The 21,165-nt window shown below is 39.7% G+C and overlaps 1 protein-coding gene across 5 annotated transcripts in view; it reads left to right on the forward strand.

Moving 5' to 3' along the window:
- dst (dystonin) overlaps positions 1 to 21,165 on the forward strand; it is a 536,191-nt gene that overhangs the window by 437,940 nt on the left and 77,086 nt on the right. For all 5 annotated transcript variants that reach the window (XM_048596444.1, XM_048596445.1, XM_048596443.1 and 2 more), the window contains 4 exons: positions 3,093 to 3,212; positions 5,357 to 5,464; positions 6,811 to 7,029; positions 18,717 to 18,920. In XM_048596444.1, coding sequence (XP_048452401.1) covers positions 3,093 to 3,212; positions 5,357 to 5,464; positions 6,811 to 7,029; positions 18,717 to 18,920 — 651 coding nt within the window. The remainder of the gene's footprint in view (positions 1 to 3,092; positions 3,213 to 5,356; positions 5,465 to 6,810; positions 7,030 to 18,716; positions 18,921 to 21,165) is intronic.

The raw sequence follows: 21,165 nt of genomic DNA on the forward strand, positions 1-21,165 counted from the left end.
TGGTGGGCCAAATGGCCTCCTGTTGCTCTCTAAGCTTCAGTAAACCTGAGCTTGCTATCGAATAAAATCTTAATTGGAAAGAGATGTTTTCCTTATTCCTTATGTTGCATGGATCTTGGGGATCTCAGTCAACACTGGCAACACTGGCATGAATCATATTCTATTCCTAGCCATCTGCTGACATGGCTGTCCCACCACTCTAAAGGTAAGCAAATCTTCCTGCATTCAGTCCACAGAATAAACTCTGGCTTTATTCTTCAACATTAGGACAATTGCGTCTTACCAGTTCTGTATTTATTCTGGAAACTGTTAAATTTGAAACCTGATATTCACTTGAGCTTTATGTTAAGTATTTAACCATTTTAACTTTACCTCAAAACATGAAGATTTATATTCTGATTAAACTTTTAAATTTGTTGTCACAATATTTTTGGAAAGATTGAAATTTTGGACTTTAAAGAATCCTGGATATCATTTACCATTTTCACTTTCTTAAATTTGATAAGTTTTGATTTGAGTGAAGAACACTTTAAATTCTGATCTTCATGTACTTTGAAATCCCATCAGTACAGAGGCTTTGGAGGTTTTCTGAGAGCTACATGCATCAGATTTTGTCTGTGTAGGTCCCTGGGTCATGTCTATCTCATTAACTCTGCTCAGTATGATACTGAGTTCAATACAACGTGGATCAAAATTGCCTGATACGCTAATGCATTGCACCTGGAACCCCTCTCTCTGTATCACTGCTGGTGGGATATAGGTCTTAGCCATTTGATTTGCAAAATTTTTGTTGCCGTTGTGATACTGAATCTCTGTTCCTTCAAGGACCTGTGTACAGATTGTATGACCACACTATTTCAGTCCAGAGGTCAGTTAACCGTTTCAGCCAGCTCTTCTTGTATCAGTATTATGGGCTGACTCTGCAGGCCCAAACAGACAGCACAGGAAATGGCACTTCAGATAAAGATTCAGCTCAAATTGCCGGCACACAGCAGAGTGCTGGGACACGTTAGTATGTATTTTCCTGTTATAATGTTCATCAGATATTGCAAAGCCACTATAGTGACATGAAGGACCATTGTTTCAAACAAAATCAACATCCATTGGCACACTGCATCAGAAGTTAATGATGTACATTCTGTAAAAAAAAAAACCTGACTATGCAAGAATCACCTAAAATTGTACAACATTATTTGGATTGGAGCTGCGTGGGGCTTACAATTGTTTTCCATGGATTCAGTTAATAATGTCTTAATATAGAGTGATTTCAATTACAGCTATCTTACCGTGGTCCAGTGCTATAAACATAAACACGTGGTGATTACTGCTAGATTGACGAAGCCATGAGCACACAGCCAATGTCTAAGCTATAGAGAACCAGGAAATGTTGTAAAAGTGTAACCCAGAATGGGGTATTGCAAAAGAAAGAACTTCCGTTTATAGATCACTTTTCACGACCGAAGGATTTCTCATCGTGCTTCACAGCCAATGAAGCACTAAAGGAAAGGTAGTCACTGCTATAATGTAGGGCAGTTGATGAGTCCAATCACATTTTTTGAACTTTTTAATATATGTTTCTATAATTGTTACTTCTTTTGGGTTGTAAAACACCTTGGGACGTCCTGAGATTATGAATGCAAGTCTTTCTTTTCTTTCTGAAATGTTGAATTACTAAGGTGTATGATGAAGTCAGAGGTGAATAATGAGCCCATTTATTTACACTATTGGTATATATTACACATTATTTCAATTCGACAGTTGATATGTGACAAGCTAATTGTGTTTAGGTAGGACATGTTTCACCCTAACCATCAGTATGTTGGGACTACGGGGAATAATGATAATGGCTTTTTATGATGGTGTTATCATGTTATTTACTACAAGGAACCTAAGCTGCTTAAGTGTTGTCAAAAGCTGAACTACAAGCAGATCAGTGAAGGTTTTGGGTCACTTCTGAGAAGGCCGACAAAACTATATTCTTGATTGCTGCCAAACTGGTTGAGTTCGTATTTCCAGAAGTAATACTGAGACTGCATAGTACTCTAGATGGACTCCTTTGCACAAAGTATGGAGAAGGGAGTATCCTAGACACTAAAGCTGGAGTCAATCAGAACATTAGGACTGACTCCCATTGTTAGTCTCTAACTGGGACTCCTGACCCTATAAAGAGGTACCTTAGGTGGGACTTTAGAATTACAAGGAGTTAAAGCAAAATTCTGTAGGATGCTGAAATCTACAAGAAGTTGAAAAATTCAGCAGATCAGACAGTGTCCTGAATGGAGAGTCAGGAGAGAAATGACATTGTTTCAGGTCGTTGATCCTTTCAACAGAGCTCGAGGCATATTGAAACAGTTGAGTGGAGACTTGATGCCAGAAAGGCAATCCTTCCTGATAATCAGCAGCAGAGATTCTAAGAATAACTCACATGGCTGTTTGTGCTGGCGAGGGTAACAATGATTGGTTAAAAATTGAAAGAGGTCTTTTTAGTGGCTATAGAATCTTACATTGTGTCACTTTGTTTGTCAGTTAAACCAATGGTTTGAGCAGTGGTATGAGTGGTATGACAGAATGAGCCTGCCCCACACTATCATGTCTGTATCATGGCACAGCCATTTCAGTTTCAGGCAGAGGCAGAAGCCAGAGGAAACAACCCCAGGCTGCTTAGGGAAATTGACATAGAATCTAATTCTCTTTGACCCCCTCAGGTAATGGAAAGCAGTCCAGGAGATCCCATGGACCAAGTGACATGTACAAAGATGCGTGTAAGAGGGATTTGCCCTGATTCCAGGTCCATGGTGATCATAAGTAGAGTGGTGATAGGGGTGTAAAGTGGTAAGAATTTTAAAAATGGGAAGATTGGACAGCACTGCTTTTCTGCCACTCATTATATGAAAGTGGCAATAGTTCTCACCTACACACATGCACACCAACCCACACACCCCCCACACGCACACGATCCCCAGTCACAGGAAACAAATGGCTTGGGAATGCTCACTGATGAGGGAGGCTATAAGGTTGAAGCAAAAACTACTGTTTCACTTCGAGGTGACTTCACTCTGTAACTGACCATCCTTCTTGTTCCTCCTCACCAGTTTGAACAAGCAGCAGATGCAGAGATTGCCTGGATAACAGAAACAGAGAAGAAGCTCAGATCACTTGGTGACATTAGACTTGAACAAGACCAGACCTCTGCTGAGTTACAAGTTCAAAAGGTAATGTGACGTACTGAAAAGCTTTATATCCCCTTGCACAGATGTCTATGTATTCAGTTTAACTGCAGGTCTATTATCAACTTTTGTGGAAGGAAACATTGCACTGTCTGCACAGTATCTTGTTTTTATTTTGAATGAGCACAGGTCAGTCTTTTGTTTTTGATATTTGATAGTTCCAGGTTGTCTTGTTGTTTTAAACAAGTAGTGTGAGAGTTTGAGTCTCAGTATATTTTGCCCTGTGTATTGGTGCTGCAGAACTCAATGCCCAGTGTCCTGTGTCAGCAGAGTGCAGATCTCTAGCTATTGCCCAGTGCCACAGAGCAAGGCGGAGGTATGCACTCATCTCAGTGCCCTTTTTTTTATTGTTTTATCTATTGGAGTTCTAAACCATCTACTCCACAATGGATCTGTGCTCTGTAGTTCTCAACTTTACGCAGGCAAATCTCATGGAACAACCCATCAAAATGTTTGTTTGAGGAAAACGCAACACCATGGAAAGGTATGTTTCACTTGCTCAGTATCTGTCCACTGCAGACAGCCCATGATTGATGGAATCTGATTCGGATAAAATTTTATACATTAACTTTAGACATTTGCCAAAGGTTCAGACAATATGAAGGAAATAAATTGAGAAACTAACCTGGAAAATAATATTTAATTGAGTCATTTGTCAATCAGTGAAACAGGAAGACTATGGAAGCAGTTAGTTGCGATCATTTGAAATACTACAGAGTCCCTACAGTGCAGATAAAGGCCATTCAACCCAGCGAGTTTGCTCTGACCTTCTGAAGAGCATCCACCATATCCCCATAACCACACATTTAACCCACCTACCCTGCAAACTACAGGGCAATTAAGCATAGCCAGTCATCCTAACCTGGACATCTTTGGACTGTGGGAGGAAACAGGAGAAACCAGAGGAAACCCATACAGGCACAGGGAGAATGTGCAAACTCCAGACAGACAGTTACCCAAGGCTGGAATCGAACCCAGGTCCTGGCACTGTGAGGCAGCAGTGCTAATGACTGAGCCACCATACCAACCCAGTTTGGTAGATTTCATTTGGAAAGGAGCAGTTTTATGATATTAGAGATATGGTAATTGTAACAAGCTTGGGAGGAGCAAGTAACTTTGGGCCGATGGTTTCCAAATCTCGCAATTGTTGGTGACTCCCTCACCTTGGGGAAGATTTTCACCACAAGATCAGGAACCCTGATGCCACCCTGATGAATTCTGGCCCCGACACCATGTCTGAACTGCAGCATTCCTGCGTAGCTTAACACTTGCCCAAATGATCAAAAATAGTTAAGTGCCCAAATAGAGATATCACATGCCTCTAAGAAGTAGGACTCTTGCTGAGGACAGTAGGCAGGTTGTGAAAGAAAGAGCAGGGATAAACATGGCATATAGTTGCCATGATTGCTAAGTGGAGGGACAGTACATAGGAACCCTAAAATTTCAGAAAACAAAAAACACAAATAGAAGTGAACTTCTGTTTGTCCCATGGTGATCCAACCAGCTGTGCTCTAGCATTCACGACATAGTTCAACTCCATTCAAAAGAAATATTGAAAATCACATTCTGTTCTAGCTAGTCCACTTGGCTAACTCATTAAGGAGTTTAAAGGGCTGTAAATTGGTGGTGAGCAACTTTCCCATTTCCTCTTACTCACAAGGCCCATTTGAAAATTGCAAACTGTCCCAAAAGTGGCCGTATCCAGTGTCACCATAGCGAATGTAATTCTCAAATTGTGCCACACCCATTCCTGCTCCCACGGGCAAAGGAAAACCTAGCCTTCTTGTCTGGGTTTGTTGTAAACACTGTGATCAATCAAAAACTCCATGAATGTTGTCTCATGTGACTAGGATGATGAATGGTGAGCAAGAGGGTCTTTTCTCAAGATGCCACGCTCTTAACTTATTTCAAGTTGAATCTTTCAATTAAAACCCAAAGGAGGTTGAACTTTACATTGACCAGGACTCCAGATATCCCAAGGTGACTGCTCCAGTACTTTGTACTACTTTCTCACACTCGTTTAATTCATGTGCAGATACGTTAAAATACTTCTCCTTAGCATCGTACTGTGTATGTAACAAAAAAAATCAATTTGTGATAAATGCTGATGTTATTCCCTGTGTTTTAAGGCATTTTCAATGGATATTTTGCGACACAAAGATACAATCGATGAACTCGTTGCAAATGGAGATCAAATTATGAGTTCCTGCACTGAAGAGGAGAAAGCATCCTTGAAGGTATGTGAATGAACAAAGGAATTAAGTATTAATTACTTTTTGTTTGAACTTTTGTAAGTTCCATCAGTACAAGAGTAAATGTTTTGATTTGAGCAGCGAAATGAGAAAGTGAAGTAGTTGCTATACCAACTTTATCCCACTACAAGATGTAGATGTCTGATTACAACTCCTGACCACCACCTGTTGACTTCTGTCTCTAGTACCTATTTGCTGTCAGGAAGTATGTACTCCTTATATTAATACCTAAACAGATCTATATATAACTTGAGTTTTCCAGTCCATTTGCCTGCACACTTTGGCTGCTGCTTTGAATTTGAGCCCATCACTTCCTTTTCTTTTTTTTTCCCCATTTACCTCTTTTCTTTATCCATCCTGCACCCCTCCTATCAATTCTTGTCTTTCATGTAGCCTTTCATGCTAAATCCTTATCCCAATCACTCAGTATTTGTTGACATTCCTGCTCTCATGTCACTATCCCAGCGTTGATTCCCAATAAGATAAAGCAACAGCATCCTTCTCCCTCTGTGTCACTCTCGGCAACCCACCAAATGACATGGTGTTGGCTCAGTATGAACACCGCCACAAACTGTCTAATCCTGCTCTCTTGTTGAGCTGCCCATTAGGCCTAAGTCTGACAGTATTTCCCCTCTTGCTGCTGATCTTGTGGACACTTGCCAGTGAATCATCTGGCACCCACCTATCTCTATCTCTCTGCAGTGTTTGTTCATATCTGAATGTGACCCTTTCAGTTTATTGTCTACAATTGCATCAACATTATGGCGTTAATGGAAAACTGGCCAAGGGTCAATGGCAACATTTCTGCTAAATGAAAATCTGTCCTGTGACTACCTTTTTCAGTACTAACCCTGCCGGCAATCAGAATTGTGGTGTAACTCTAATCATTAAACCACACCTTAGCCTCACCACCTACTCCTCTAACTCCTTTGGACACTTCACCTTCTACTGCCCCATTAGCTTTTGGAATTTTTGTTCTCTACTCCCCCATCCAAGAGTGATAAAAAATTTCCTCGCTGAGATAGTTTCACTGAGCTTCAAAAAGAATTATCATCCTTGATTCCATGTTTTGGAATTCCCTCCCAAAACAACTCCATTTCTGTTATCTTGGATGCTCCTTAAAACTTATTCCTTTGGCCAAATGTTTGGCCACCTATCAGAGTATTGTCCTGATGTAGCTCAATGTCAAATTGTGTTTCTTATTGCCCATGTTAAACACCTTGAAATGTTGTACTCTGTCAAAGACACCAGGTAAATGCAAGCTTTTCTTGTGGATACACTGTTTTGTTATGGTGGGTTCAGTTAACTAAAATGCTTTGTTTGTAATGTAGAACAAACTGGACATGCTTCAAAAACAATACGAGGTGATCAGCCAGATGAATGCAGAAAGATACTTGCAGCTGGAACGGGCTCAGTCTTTGGTCAGCCAGTTTTGTGAGACCTACGAAGAGCTCTGGCCATGGCTTGAAGAGACCCAAGTGTTAATTACGCAGTTACCCACACCAGCCATTGAATTCGAGATGTTAAAGCAACAGCAGGAAGAGCTTCGGGTAAGGGAATAGCTGCATTATGTACACTCTCTGCATGCTACTGTCCTTGGCTGAACTTTCTTTAGGTTGTGCTGACTCCTTTGCCATTTTCAGTGACACAAAACAACATACAAGTTGGAAACTACTTTGACCTAGAAGTTTTATTGTTTTGGAGCTTCATTTCTAAACATCTCCACCCTGTCAGTCATGCGCTGTGTTTGTTTGACTGTGTATGTCTCTCTCTCTCTCTCTCTCTCTTTCTCTCTCTCTCTCTTGCTTTCTCTGTTAAGATAACATCTTTCACTGTCTTAATGTGGTTCCTTGATAGTTTCTTGGGAAGTACCTTGTGATACTTTGGTACTTTACAATTGTGAAGGGCACGATATAGGTGCACATTGCTGTGAATGAGAAAAATGCACATATATTGATAAGTGAGTTCTGATAGGTATATGAGCAATACCACTGGTAATATACAGAGAAAATAAAGCTGTTATCCATAAATTTGGGAAAGAAAATGTTCACTTGCTTTAGGGCTAATTTTGTCATTATTGTCTGCTAGTAAGGGCACCAAATGATAGGGTGTGTTTTAAATGTTAACATTTAATTAACTTTCCTATGATAAAGTTCAGTAGCTATCCTTGATATTACATAATCAGGCAAATTGTTTCAGTTAAAGTGAAGAGATTGGGAGAGACTGGGATTTTTTTCTCCCCTCAGACCATCGAAGATCAAGAGGAGATTTAATTAGAGTCATAGATATGTACAGCATGGAAATAGACCCTTCAGTCAAACTTGTCCATGCTGACCAAATATTCTAAATTAACCTAGTCCCATTTACCAACATTTGGCCCATATCCCACTAAATCCTTCCTATTCATTTGGCCATCCAGATGAGTACAATTGCAAAAGGCTGTTGCCAAAGTAAATTGGAAGAACCTGTTTATGTTGTCAGACAACACAGAATTACAATAATTGGTCAAACAATTGGACAAGGTTTATTGAATTTTTTACACACTGAGTTATGATCTGGATTGTATTTGCAAATGTTTGTGGAAACAGGTGCAGTAAAAGTTTTAAAGTTAATGAAATGTAAACTTGAAGGTGAAAGATTTACAGGGCCATGGGCAAGTGGGACTATGGCATAGCTCTTTCAAAGAGCACCGTGGACCCAATAGGCTATAACTATGCTGTATAATTTTTTTTATTGCATGAAGAGCTTTGCTGTACAGACCACGGTAGCCTCAAGTCCTGTTCCTGATTTGCTGTTTGCTAATCTCAACTTGAATAGTCTTCTGATGCTGCTTTTGGACAAAGCAGAGGAGATATTGACCAAGGTTGTTATTCTCAATTGCATCTAGTGATTTTAACTGGCTGTATGGGTGTCATTGCACTTCAAACCCCTAATCAGAGTTATGTGCATTATCACAACCCTCATGGGGATACTGAACTTGAAATCAAGCCCCACTATTCCATTAGCCATCATAAATGTGAATGCATTCAATTTAGTCTCTAAGCCAGTTAATGCCTGATCATGATCTCTATGTGAAATGAAAGAAACTCAACCAGGTTTCATCAGTCAACAAAAAAACCCACAAACTTATCATGATAAATTTATCCTTTAATATGTGGAAAAAACAATTTAAGCTATTATCCTTTAAATCCAAACACACACACACCTTCATTCACATGTAGGATGTACAGACAGATGATGCAGCTTTTTTAGGAATATTGTTGGTAGAAAAAATATTCAAAGGTACGAATGTGTGGGTCCAAATTCAAGCAAAATGTGGAAATAGATGACTTTCTTACAATTTGCTTTTTGGCTTTTGCAATTCCATTATTAAATGTTGTTGACCACAATAACCTCGAGTTCAGTAGCCAGTCTGTTGAACCTAGATCTTGACTTGATTCAGAAAATGTCCTTTGCAAAGTTGTTGTGTTTTTTTGTTTCCAGTTAAAAAGAGTGGTCAGTTTGCTGTCAAGCTTTTTGGAGGTTTGTGCCCCAACTGAACTCAATGACTCAGTGCAGTGGCAAAGCGTCACTTACAATCAATTGAAACCCTATTGCTGGGCAGTTACTTTGTTTTCCCCCAACCACACCGAGTGCCAGTGTCTCTCATAAAGGTATCAAGTTTCAGCTTTCAGAAAAGTTATATTCTTCCCAGTAACATTGAAGTGACCCCACAGTTCTATTTTCCCTTTGAATTAGATATACATATATCTATAAAAACTGGCTCATTCTCTGCAATAGAGCAGTCCAAACTTTTATTCTTTTCCTGTTTATGGTTCCAAATAAAATATGTCTAGTTCTTACAACATGAAATAGCCCTTGAACACCTACTTTCATAACTCATGTGAAGACTGGTCATTAAGTTGAGTTATGAAAAGGTTGCAGTCTTGATTGGAAGGATAAATTCAGCCAACTCCCAAATCCTTGTTCGAGAGGCTTGGTGCCAGGGCTCCATTACTACAGTGGTGATTCTGAGTGGGAGAGACTGGGCCGTGAACTGGCTCCCCCTTCTATCCTCACTATGAAGTTGTACATTCAACTGAGGAAGAAACCAAGTTAGGGAAATCAGTAATAGAATTTAAGGAAGTGAGATCAAGATGAATGATTGATATTCTTGGAACCCAGTTGAACTATTTGGCCACTCACCAAATGTCTGAATTATCGCAAGTTGTGCAGGATGACAAATTATCTGCAATTATCATTTGTATTAGCAGCATGAAGGATTTTCTCTTTTTTTTGAAATGCTGACTGTTTAATGACAATAAGTACTGATGTTTCAACACCCTTAAAAGGAAATATTTTACCCCGCAGATGTTTAATTGTTCTTGTTCTACAACACTACTTGTCAATGTCACAAAATTTCCAGGAGCTTTTCAGTGTTTTGATCGTGGTTAATTTATGATATGTTTAAAACAATTCTTAAACGTTGAGTTGGTTGCAAAACAAATAAAGTATGACTTCAGCAAATGTGCTAAACTAGCTGTAATAGAAGCCTAAATCTATTCACACTATCACAGTTCAGCATGTCTCAGTCTCATTAAACTTGGCACTGATTCGTGAAATCCCTCAGAATGAATACCATCGCTCAGATTGAGTGTTCTAAGCATTAAGTATAGGGGCAACCATTGATTAGGCTTGACAGTGGATGCTGAAAGGATATTTACTGTCATAGAGGAAGCTAGAACCAGAAGTCAAAGTTTGAAAAATATGAGTCTTCTATTAAGATAGAAATTAGAGGAAATTGCAGGGCCACTGATCTTTGGAATTCTCATTCCCAGAAAGCAAAAGCTGGATCATTGAGTCAGACTGATTTTTGATTAAAAAGGGAGTTGAGACTTAGGATTGGGGACAGTGGGATAAGCAGGGGCAGGAAAGTGGAATTAAGGTCACAGTTACACTACACATGACTTTGTTGAAGAGCAAAGCAGGTTTGACAGGCCAAACATCCTACTCCTGCTTCTATTTCTCATGACCTTATGGGGCAGTGGTACGACTCCTCCAGGCTCACCCGATTGAGCTCCAAACAGTTGGCTAAGAGCTGATAGTGAGCTTCTTGATGGATTACTGAAGCCTTGCCTCACCAGAAGCAGCCAACCAATAGAGACCTGCAGCTTTTGGATCCTGGTGATCATCACTGGAGGCCTGGTCTTCAGGGACCTAGCTGCAAGATGGTAGGCCCTATGAGAATGTGAGGTTGTTGTGGGAAGACTTAGCTCAGTGGCAAGGTCAAGGCATAGATTTCAGTAACCAACCCTTTGCCATAACCCCATCCCCAATTTGTACGAATAGAGGTCACCACACAGTGGCAAATAGAGGCTTTGTAGACATTTTCTAATCAGTCTATTCAGGGATGTCATGACCCACCTCTGGAGCAGGTGTTATTTGAACACCAGTCTCCTGGCTCAGAGATAGAGACACTACCACTGCACTATAAAGTTACGGAAAATAGAAGCAGGAGTAAGCTGTTTAGCCTGTCAAACCTGCTTTGAGATTCAATAAAATCATGTTTAATGTAATTGTGACCTCAGTTCCTGTCCCTGCGCACCTCACCACTCCTGGCCCTAACTTTCAGCTTCCTTTTTAATCAAAAGTCAGTCTGACTGAATGATCCAGACATTGCTTTCTGGGGAAGAGAATTCCAAAGGTCTGTGACCCTGATTTTTTTCTAATCTGTATCTTAATAGGAGATTCTTATTTTTTTAAACTTTGACTTCTGGTTTTTGATTTCTCCATGATAGGAAATATCCTTTCAGCATCCATTGTGTCAAGTTCCTTAAAATGTTATATTTTTCAATAAAAAAACCTCTTATGGCTTTCAGCTCCAAGGAGTATAGAATCCCTGCAGTGCAGAATGAGGCCATTCTACCCCTTTTGTCTACACTGACCTTTTGAAGAGCATCCCACCCGACCCACATTTACCATGGCTAATCCTGCACACTACAGAGCAATTTGGATGGCTAATCCACCAAATCTTTACATCTTTGGACTGTGAGAGGAAACCAGAGCACCTGGTAGAAACCCAGATAAACATGGGAGAACGTGTAAACTCTATACAGACAGTCACCCAAGGCTGGAATCGAACCTGGGTCCCTGGTGCTGTGAGGAAGCAGTGCCAACCACTGTGCCACTGAGTACTGGTACCTACTCAGCCTTCCTCAAGAGATAACCCCTTCATCTCAAGAATCATCTTAGTGAATCTTCTGCTTCCAATGCAAGTATATTCTTCATTAAATAAAGAGACAAAACCTGTACTGAATACTCTCGGCATAATCTCACCAGTGCCCTGTACAGTTGTATCAAGACATCCTGACTTTTAAACTCCATCCCTCGCAATAAAGGCCAGAATTGCATTTGATTTCCTAATTATTTGCAGTATCTGTGCTTGAAACTTTGTAATGGCACATTCTGCAGTCTGTCTTTACATAATATTCAGCTTTTCTATTCTTCCTACTAAAGGGGAAGATCTCATGTTTTCCCACATCACGCTCCAGCTGCCTTTTTTTTTATCCATTCACTTTATGTCTATGCCACTTTTTATCTGCTCGCAAATTACTTTTCTGCCTATTTTGGTATTAACACATTTGGTTCAAATACAGCTGAACCTATTGCCCAAATTATAGATGAAGTCTTTGTGACATTGCACTCATTGCAATTTGCCAATCTGAAAATTACCCATTTATCCCAACTTTCTGCCTTCTGTTAGTTTGCCAATCCTCTATTCATATTATCCCAAACACTATGAGCTATCTATCAGTAACTTTTATATGGTGCCTTTATTGGATGCTTTTTGGAGATTCAAGTATAGTACACAGCTGAGCTCCTCTTCATTCATCTTGCTTGTTACATCCTCAACTAACTGTAATAAATTTGACAATCGTGATTTCACAAAACTGTGATGACTTTGCCAGTTGAAACATTACTTTCTAAAGATCATGCTACTACCTCCAAAATAATGAATTCTAGCATTTTCTGGCATTTTTCAATGTTTGCATTAATCATTATGTGACGATCCTCTTTATGGAGGAGGACATGTTACTAGTAATCTAATATAAGTATGGCCTCTTAGAACCTGCAATTGATTTACATTGCCTATCCCAGCATAAGCTTGGACTGACATTAGTCTGGCTCATGCAACAAGTGTTGGCATCAAAATCTGTGTATTTCATAACACTTTATGAAGTGTTTATATTTAATAAAATGAACTATTTTCCAAAAACAAAATCAGCACACTTTTCATTGCCCCATCCTGTGGCTTCCAAACCATTCAGGGGTTTCGCCTTTTTAGGTTATAAAATTTATTTTCCAGATTGGCAAATATTCTTTCTTCATCTCTAGTGAAATCCAAGTTTCTTCAAAATGTTTGGGAGTCAGAGAACTCGTTCTTCTTGTGAAGTGTTGAGTTCACTGCAGTTGCTGAGCACTTTCTGTAATTTCTGCTGATATGTTCTGATCGATATCAGCTCAACTTAACCTATGAGGATGTTTACTTCCTAAGGCTGCAGGGAGTTAGGGTGAAGGAACAGTTTGAGTTGTCATGTTACATGTGCTGTTCATCACAACATGATGATAGAGTGTTCAGAACTGGAAACACAGTCACCAAAACTGATGATAATAACAGTACATTTAAAATTTCACGATTTTAAAAAAAGGGATGTGGAAAAGTGTGTGTGAGCTTCAACAGAAACTCCAATTACCATTAAATTTATTCCATAAGTTTGACCTTCATTCATTCAGCTCAAAGAAAAAGTTAACTCATTTGCTTTTGTCCTTTCCCAACTCCTGTCTTAATTATTCTTGTTTTAAAATAACTCCCTTTCTTCGTTGCTGTAAAATGTGCCTCTGCTGTGACCAGCATTGAACATAATCTCCACAATTGTTAAGATATCTTTCAATCTGGAATCCATCAAAAGCTCTGAACAATTTACCACAGCCATATAGCACAGAACAAGGCAATTCACACAAGCATGCTTCTACCAGCACTTTGAAAGAGCTGTCCAGTCAATCCAACTCCCCTGCTTCCCTCCTCCCCCACCCCGCCAAATACTGTGCAGATTTTTCCCCCGTTTTGAAGGTTTTGTCCAGTTTCCTTTCGAAAGTAACAACTGATCTGCTTTTTAAGGCAGTGCACTCTAAATCTTAACAAAACTGTGTTAAAACAGCCCGCCTCATCACATACTCTCATCCTGAGTTCTTTTGCTAGTCTCGATGAATGTGACCTCTATTCTTTGAAATCCCTGTTAATAGGAACAGTTTATCCCAATTCATACCATCAGATCCCCTCAAATTTGAATGCATCTATGAAATCATCCCTAAACCTTTTCTCTAAGGAGAATAATTGCTGCATCACCAGTCTGTGAAATTCTTGCATCCCTGGTCCCATTCCTGATTTTCTCTTCACCCTGTCTAATGCCTTGACACCTGTCTGAAAGGATGGTGCCTAGGATTCACCAGAGTTTAATATAGTGGAGGTATTTTTGCTTACAGCCTATGACTCTGTTTTATGAACTGCCCTTGTCAGCTTCAAAGCACGTTTACTAAAAATGATCCCATTGTCCAATGTCCTTGACAACTGCCTGCTGCAAAATTGGCTGCAGATCTGTTGATCTTTGTACATCAGAAAGAATCCAGACCTGGCAACATGTTGCTTTCCCTGTTGCATGCATTTGTTAACATTCACTGAGCTCACTCAGCTGCCAGACAGAACTGATGTACATTACTATTAAATATTAACAAATTAAGGTAGGTGAAGCAAAGACAACACTTGTCTGATACCCCTGCAGACTGTTGTATCTTTGAAGCTTACTGTATAATGTTTCAGTTTCTCAAAAACAAGAAAGTAGTTTACCTTTCTGTAGGTACATGAATGACTTTTTAGTTTGTTATGGTTTTGACTGGGATATGCAAGTGGCTCTCTGTGGCTAAGGTTTTCATACTATTGTGAGCAAGTGTAACTGGTGGAAAACGAGTAGTTACTTGCTTTCGGAGAAATATCTTTTGTCTGAACTGTCATATCTGCACATAAAACAAAAAGAAAATCCAAAGAAACAAAAGTGACAGGTTTCTGTGTTTAGCTCTTCTCATTTGGCCTGATGTCTCACTAGTTCAAGCAAGGTGTTGGTTTGCCTTTGAGACCTGGGTTACTTAGGGCATGAGAAAAATCATCTGCAGAAGCCCCCAAAAACTGATTGTGAAAGCTCCTGTTACTTGTGTGGTCCTCAAATGAATGTATTGCATACTTCCTCGTGCTGACACCATGGTGTATTATGCACATGTTCTGATGTAATTATTTTTCATGAAACAAATTAGCCAATTAAGTTGATTTAAGTAAACTTGACAATGTACATTTTGTTGGAAGTATCAGTTTATGGACTGTTATATCTTCTGCAGCAGGCAAATGATTTGTGTATCAATCCATATTAATAAATACATTGTCTTTTCTTCACAAATACTATTTCTCTCCTATTCAGCTTAATTAGATAAATCTCTTAGTTTAGCGCAAGTTACAGGAAATGACTCTATTTCAGATTTTAGACCCAAACGTAGAGCCTTCACCCATCCACTTCAAAGAGCTGGTTTGTTTGAATTTCTCTTTTATTTTAAGTGGGTCATAAACTGGAACACTGCCAGGCTATGACTGTTCTCATTGGCTCCCCAGAACATGTACACCAGTGAGTTCAGAGGTCATCAAAGTCGCATATGTAGAATTAGTTTGGTCAACAAAACGTTTGAATGCACAAATTGAATGATGATGATTTGCCAAATTCCTTTTTCTAAATTTTTTTTATTATTTGGGTTTTGGAATTGTGTATCGTGTTTTTGTAGAAGATGTTGTATTCCAATTTTATACACTTGCATAAAAAGCTATCTACCATTTGGAAGAAATTAGAATTGATGGTTGTCATGGCAAACAAAACAGTGGAGCTCACTGTCCTATTCTCATACTCCCATCTTCCTTTTTTGTTTTCCAATTTGTTGGTCAGCTCCCAGATTGGACGTGTCTCATTTTAATTTCAAGTTAAGATTGAGAAAGCACCTGTTTTTCATAACTCTTGCTGCTAAGGGCTCAGAGAATTGTAAGAACATAAGAGGAAGCCATTCTCACCATCATGCCCACACCAGCTCTTTTGAAGAGCAATCTGTGCCACCACCCTACATTCCTTCCACCATTTTCCTGCTACTTCTCTACTTTTATTGAATTTGATTTTTAATGTATTTTTCAATAATAGTGTAACTAACATATATTTGTGATCTTAAAATCATTCATTCCCTGGTCAGGAGTCAGTTGTGGCACAGTTGGTAGCACACTTGCCTTTAGGGTCACAAGGTTGTTGGTTCAAATCCCAGTCAAGGGCCTAAATTATCCTATTATATGACATTTTAAAAATCTAGGGAGCTCCCTCTGGTGTCCTGCACAATATGTATTCCTTCAATCATCACCAAAATCAAGATTATCTGGTTAATATCTCATTGCTGTTGTGGGACCTTCATGAGTGCAGATTAGGTGATGTTCCCACATGACAACACTTAAGACGTACTTAATTGGCTGTAAACTGCTTTTGGACATCTGCTAGTTGTGAAAGATGCAATAAGAATGCAGTTTTTTCTGGTCATTTATGTGTTGGAAGTGAAGATTAGAGATTTTTCGAGGGTGCTTATTCTGTGCAGTTTTCAACTTTTTTGTTTTACAGTAGTCAAGTGTTTATTATTGGTCCAGCCAATCACTAGTTAAACATTCGTGCAGAAAGTAGGTTTATTGGAACTTGGATTTACAGCAAGCTTCATGTAAAGTGAGCAATATTTCTTCTTCCTGATTTTTGTTGTGATAGAAATATTTTCACATTATTAAGTGATCCTCATTATTTAAACAGGGATGGGTATCTAGATAACAAAGAGCAATACAGTACACGAACAGGCCCTTCGTCTCTCCAAGCCTGAGCAGACACATTTTGCCCTTCCATACTAAAACTGTCTTCACTTACAGGATCCATTTCCCTCTATTCCCTTACTATTCATGTATTTGTCCAGGTGTTTCTTGAATGCTGCTATTTTGTCTGCTTCCACCACCTCCTCTGGCAGTGCGTTCCAGGCACTCACCACCCTTTATGCAAAAAACTTGCCTCACACATCTCTTTTAAAGATCACCCCTCGCGCCTTGAACCTGTGTCCCCCAGTAGTTGACCCCTCCACCCAGGGAAAAGGCCTCATACTTTCCACTGTATCCATGCCATTCACAATCTTATAAACTTCTTTTAGGTCACCCCTCAACCTCCTGCTTTCCAGTGAAAACAAGCCCAGTCTAGGCAGTCTTGCTTCATAGGTAAAATCCCACATACCAGGCAACATCCATGTAAACCTTTTCTGTACCCTGTCCAAAGCGTCCACATTCTTCTGGTAATGTTGTGACCAGAACTGTATGCAATATTCCAAGTGTGGCATAACTAAAGTTCTATAAAGCTGCAGTATAACTCGTCTATCCTTATGCTCAGTGCCCCTTCCGATGAAGGCAAGCATGCCATGAGCTTTTTTACTACCTTATCTACCTGTGCTGCCACCTTCAGTGATACCTCTGCATATCAATACTCCTAAGGGTTTTGCCATTCACTGTATAATTTCGACCTGTACTTGACCTTCCATATTGCATCAGCTCACATCTGGATTAAACTCCATCTGCCATTTTTCTGCCCATGCCTCCAACTAATTTATATCCTGTTGTATCCTTGACAATCCTCCTCACCATCCGCAACTCCACCAATCTTTGTATCATTCACAAACCTACTAATTAGACCAGCTACATATGGGAGAACCGTCCACGTTGAACTGCATAATTCGGTACATATCAAAATCATGGTAATGGTGATAGAACTAAGTGATTATAACCATCAGGAAAGATTGGGGTCTTTGTACTTGAAAAAAGAAGATTAAAGGGTAACCTATGGTAGGGTAGATATTGAGAGACTGGGTAGATTGGACTTAACTCTTTGAACATTAGTGGAATGAGATTGATCTCATTGATGTATATAGAGGATGAAAAATCATTAGGCAAAATCTGATTTTCCATGCATTTTTATTTCCAACTGACTTGAAAAATTTTGGCACCATTTTTAAATTCAAACAAGGATATGGTCCACAAAAACAGTTTCACCTATCATCCTGTGAACTTCAGTGGAAGAAAGATTGAATACAATGAAAAATTAACTGTGAATTCACTGCATGCTAGTTTCACACCACTGACGAAGATGAGATTCACCCCAATGAGGGGTAAGCGGTGGGGCTGGTGCTTAACAGGGTAGGCGCTGAGATTCTGTTTCCCCTAGTTGGAGAGTATAGACCACAGATGTGGACTCCAGATAAGAGATCTGTCATTCAGGACTGAGATGAGGAACAACAGCTGTCAGAGTTTTTGGAATGCTCTATCCCAAGGGGATGTGAATACTCCCTTATTAAGGATATTAAAGACTGATGTCTTTTGATTTTTGGACTCAGAAAAATCGAGGGAGATGTGGATCTGGTGACAAAGTGCAATTTAAGTCAAGATACAGCTATGGTTTTTGAGTAAAATAGACTCAACAGGGCTTGTGGTCTACTTCTGCTCATATTTTGTATATCCTTTATGGTTTTAAGACGTTTCCACTTGTGAGGGAGACTGGAATTTATGATCATTAATATATGATAACCATGAATAGATCCAGTAGTAAATTCAGAAGCAGCTTGTTTACCCAAAGAGTGCTATAAAATATGGAATTCATTCCCACAAGAAATTGGAGAGGTAGGTAGCTTGGATGCATTAAAGGGAATGTTGGATAAGTTTGTGAAGCAGAAAAGAGAAGGATAGGGTAAGATGAAGAGAATAGGGAGGAGCTTATGTGGAGCATATAGACCAGTTGGGCTGAATGGCCCTATTTATGCACTATACCTTAATTAGTTCTGTGCATGTAAAGGACATAACTGAACTCTGGAAACATAACTTGTGTCAAATACTTCACTGTGCTTGCAATTTTCCAACAAAACCGATCTCTTGTCTTATATGACATGTTATCCTATCATTGTTAATATTAAAGTCCAGTACATTCTTACATCTCTACATCGCAAGGTGCTGTTATCCACTCACTAAATATTTGAGGTTCTTCTCACAGGATAAGGCAGCTTTGGTGGGAATATGCTAGTTTTAAATATTGACAGATGCTTTATTCTATTTCAGCAACTGCGGGAATTGATAGCGGAACATAAGCCTCACATAGATAAGATGAATAAAACTGGACCTCAGTTACTGGAGTTAAGCCCTCGGGAAGGTTTAGGCATCCAGCAGAAGTACACAGCAGCTGATGCACTTTACAGTAAGATCAAAGAGGATGTCAAGCGAAGAGCCACCTCACTGGACGAAGCCATTTCTCAATCTACTCAGGTATGAACTGCATAGCCATTAAACTGACCTGATTGCTATTATTTTCCACATGACAGCTTTCTATTAAACTAAAGTGGACCCTTCAGTCTAACTAGTCCATGCTGACCACATTCCCAAACTAAACTAGTCCCACTTGCCTGTATTTGGGCCGTATGCCTCCAAACCTTTTCTATTTATATACTTATCTAAACGTCTGTTAAAATTTGTAACCGAACCTGCATCCACTACTTCCTCTAGCAGTTCATTCCAGACACAAACCACTCTCTGTGTAAAAATGTTGTCCCTCATATCCCTTTTAAAAGTTCCTCTTCTCACCTTAAAAATATGCACCCTAGTTTTGAATCCAACCCCTTGCACCCCACCTCCCCCCATTCTTCCTATAGCAGGGCTACCAAAACAAAGTACTCCAGAAGAGGCTTCACCAACATCCTGTATAACCTCAACTTGACATCCCAACTCCTATACTCGGTGGTCTGACCAATGAAGGCATGCTAAACGCCTTCTTAACCACCCTGTCTACCTGTGATGCAAATTTCAGAGAATTATGTGCCTTAACCCCTAGCTCTCTCTGTTCTACAACACTACCCAGGGCCCTACCATTAACTGTATAAAGCCTGCCCTTGTTTGTTTTACCAAAATGCAACACCTCGCATTTATCCAAATTAAACTCCATCTGTCACTCCTCAGCCCATTCACCCAATTGATGAAGATCTCTTTGTAATCTTAGATAACCTTCTTCACTGTCCACTATACCACCAATGTTGGTGTCATCTGCATACTTACTAACCATTCCTCCTAAATTCTGATCCAAATTTGTCATACAAATGACAAACAAAAGTGGATTCAGTACCGATCTCTGTGGAACACCACTGGCCACAGGCCTCCAGTCAGAAAAACAACCCTCCACCACCACTTCTGTCTCCTACCGTCAAGCCAATTTCATTTTCAGTTGGCAAGCTCACCCTGAATCCCACGTGATCTAACTTTACTAATAAGTCTACTATGTGAAACCTTGTCAAAGGCTTTACTAAAGCCAAATGTAGACAACATCTACCACTCTGCCCTCATCAATCTGCTACATCCTCAAAAAACTCAGTCAAGTTTATGAGACACTATATCCTATGCACAAACCATGCTAACCATCCCTAATCAGTTCTTGTTTCTCCAAATACATGTAAATCTTATCTCTCAGAATCACCTCCAACAACTTACCCACTTACCCACTCATACTTTTCTTTTGGTTATCTTACATATTTTTCTATATTACAAATTTCTGAAATTAACCTTTATTTTCTTTTTTTCTTTCATCTGAACTGTCACCTTTCTGCTCCCGTATCATCAATAAATCTTTTAACTTTCCCAAACATTGTGTTGTGCCATAAAATGATCATCCAGGTTTTGGAGGTGAGCTTACACATTTGTGATTGTGTGTGTGTGTGTGTTTCTTCCCCTGCCCTTATTGGTTTTAACATTGTTGCTTGTAATTTATTTAGTTATTTTGTTTAAAAAATATTATGTAGTAATTGGTGGTTAGCTTTGATCATTAGCTATCAATATGATAGATGCATCCGTTAAAAAAGCCACCAAGTTGAATAACAGCTTTCTAATATCCCTTCTTCCAAGCTACTGACCTACAAGTTTAACATTTGAAGCTGCTTGTCTGTCTTACTGTGGTGAAAAGTATTGGAAAACCAGTGGAAAATGCTCATGTGCACTCTAGTTCACATGCTAATGCCCAGTGTGAATCACTTCTAGGCTTTCCAGCTATCTTGATTTCTCCCTAAGGAGAGATGTTTCTGGAGCTTGCTATACTGAATGCCTGAATACCAAAGGTTCTCTTAATTTGGAATTCTATTTTTCCCAGTTGTGAGTCATAAGGCATTAGTTTCTGATGTTAGGTTACTGATAAACTTTCATCTTTTATGATTGACATTGAAACTTGTTGTGACCCTGTACTTTGCTGGCCCACTTGTCTCCCCAGTGCATCCTTTTCCTCTTGACCTTTCCTCTTCCTGTCATTTTCTCTGTCTTCCTTCTTTCCTCTCTGTCTCTCTACCACCCCGCTTGCCCCAAGTGTCCCTGTTTCCCCCCCTCACCCTATTTGTCCCTCTTCCCACCCCTTACCCTGTCTGTCTCTGTCCTCCCTTCCGCCCCCTCGGTTCCTGTTCATCCCCCTTGCTCTCTCAGTCCCTGTTCATCCCCCTTGCTCTCTCAGTCCCTGTTCAACCCCCTTGCTCTCTCAGTC

This window comes from Rhincodon typus, chromosome 5, assembly GCF_021869965.1.
Source record: "Rhincodon typus isolate 14 chromosome 5, sRhiTyp1.1, whole genome shotgun sequence".
NCBI lineage: Eukaryota > Metazoa > Chordata > Chondrichthyes > Orectolobiformes > Rhincodontidae > Rhincodon > Rhincodon typus.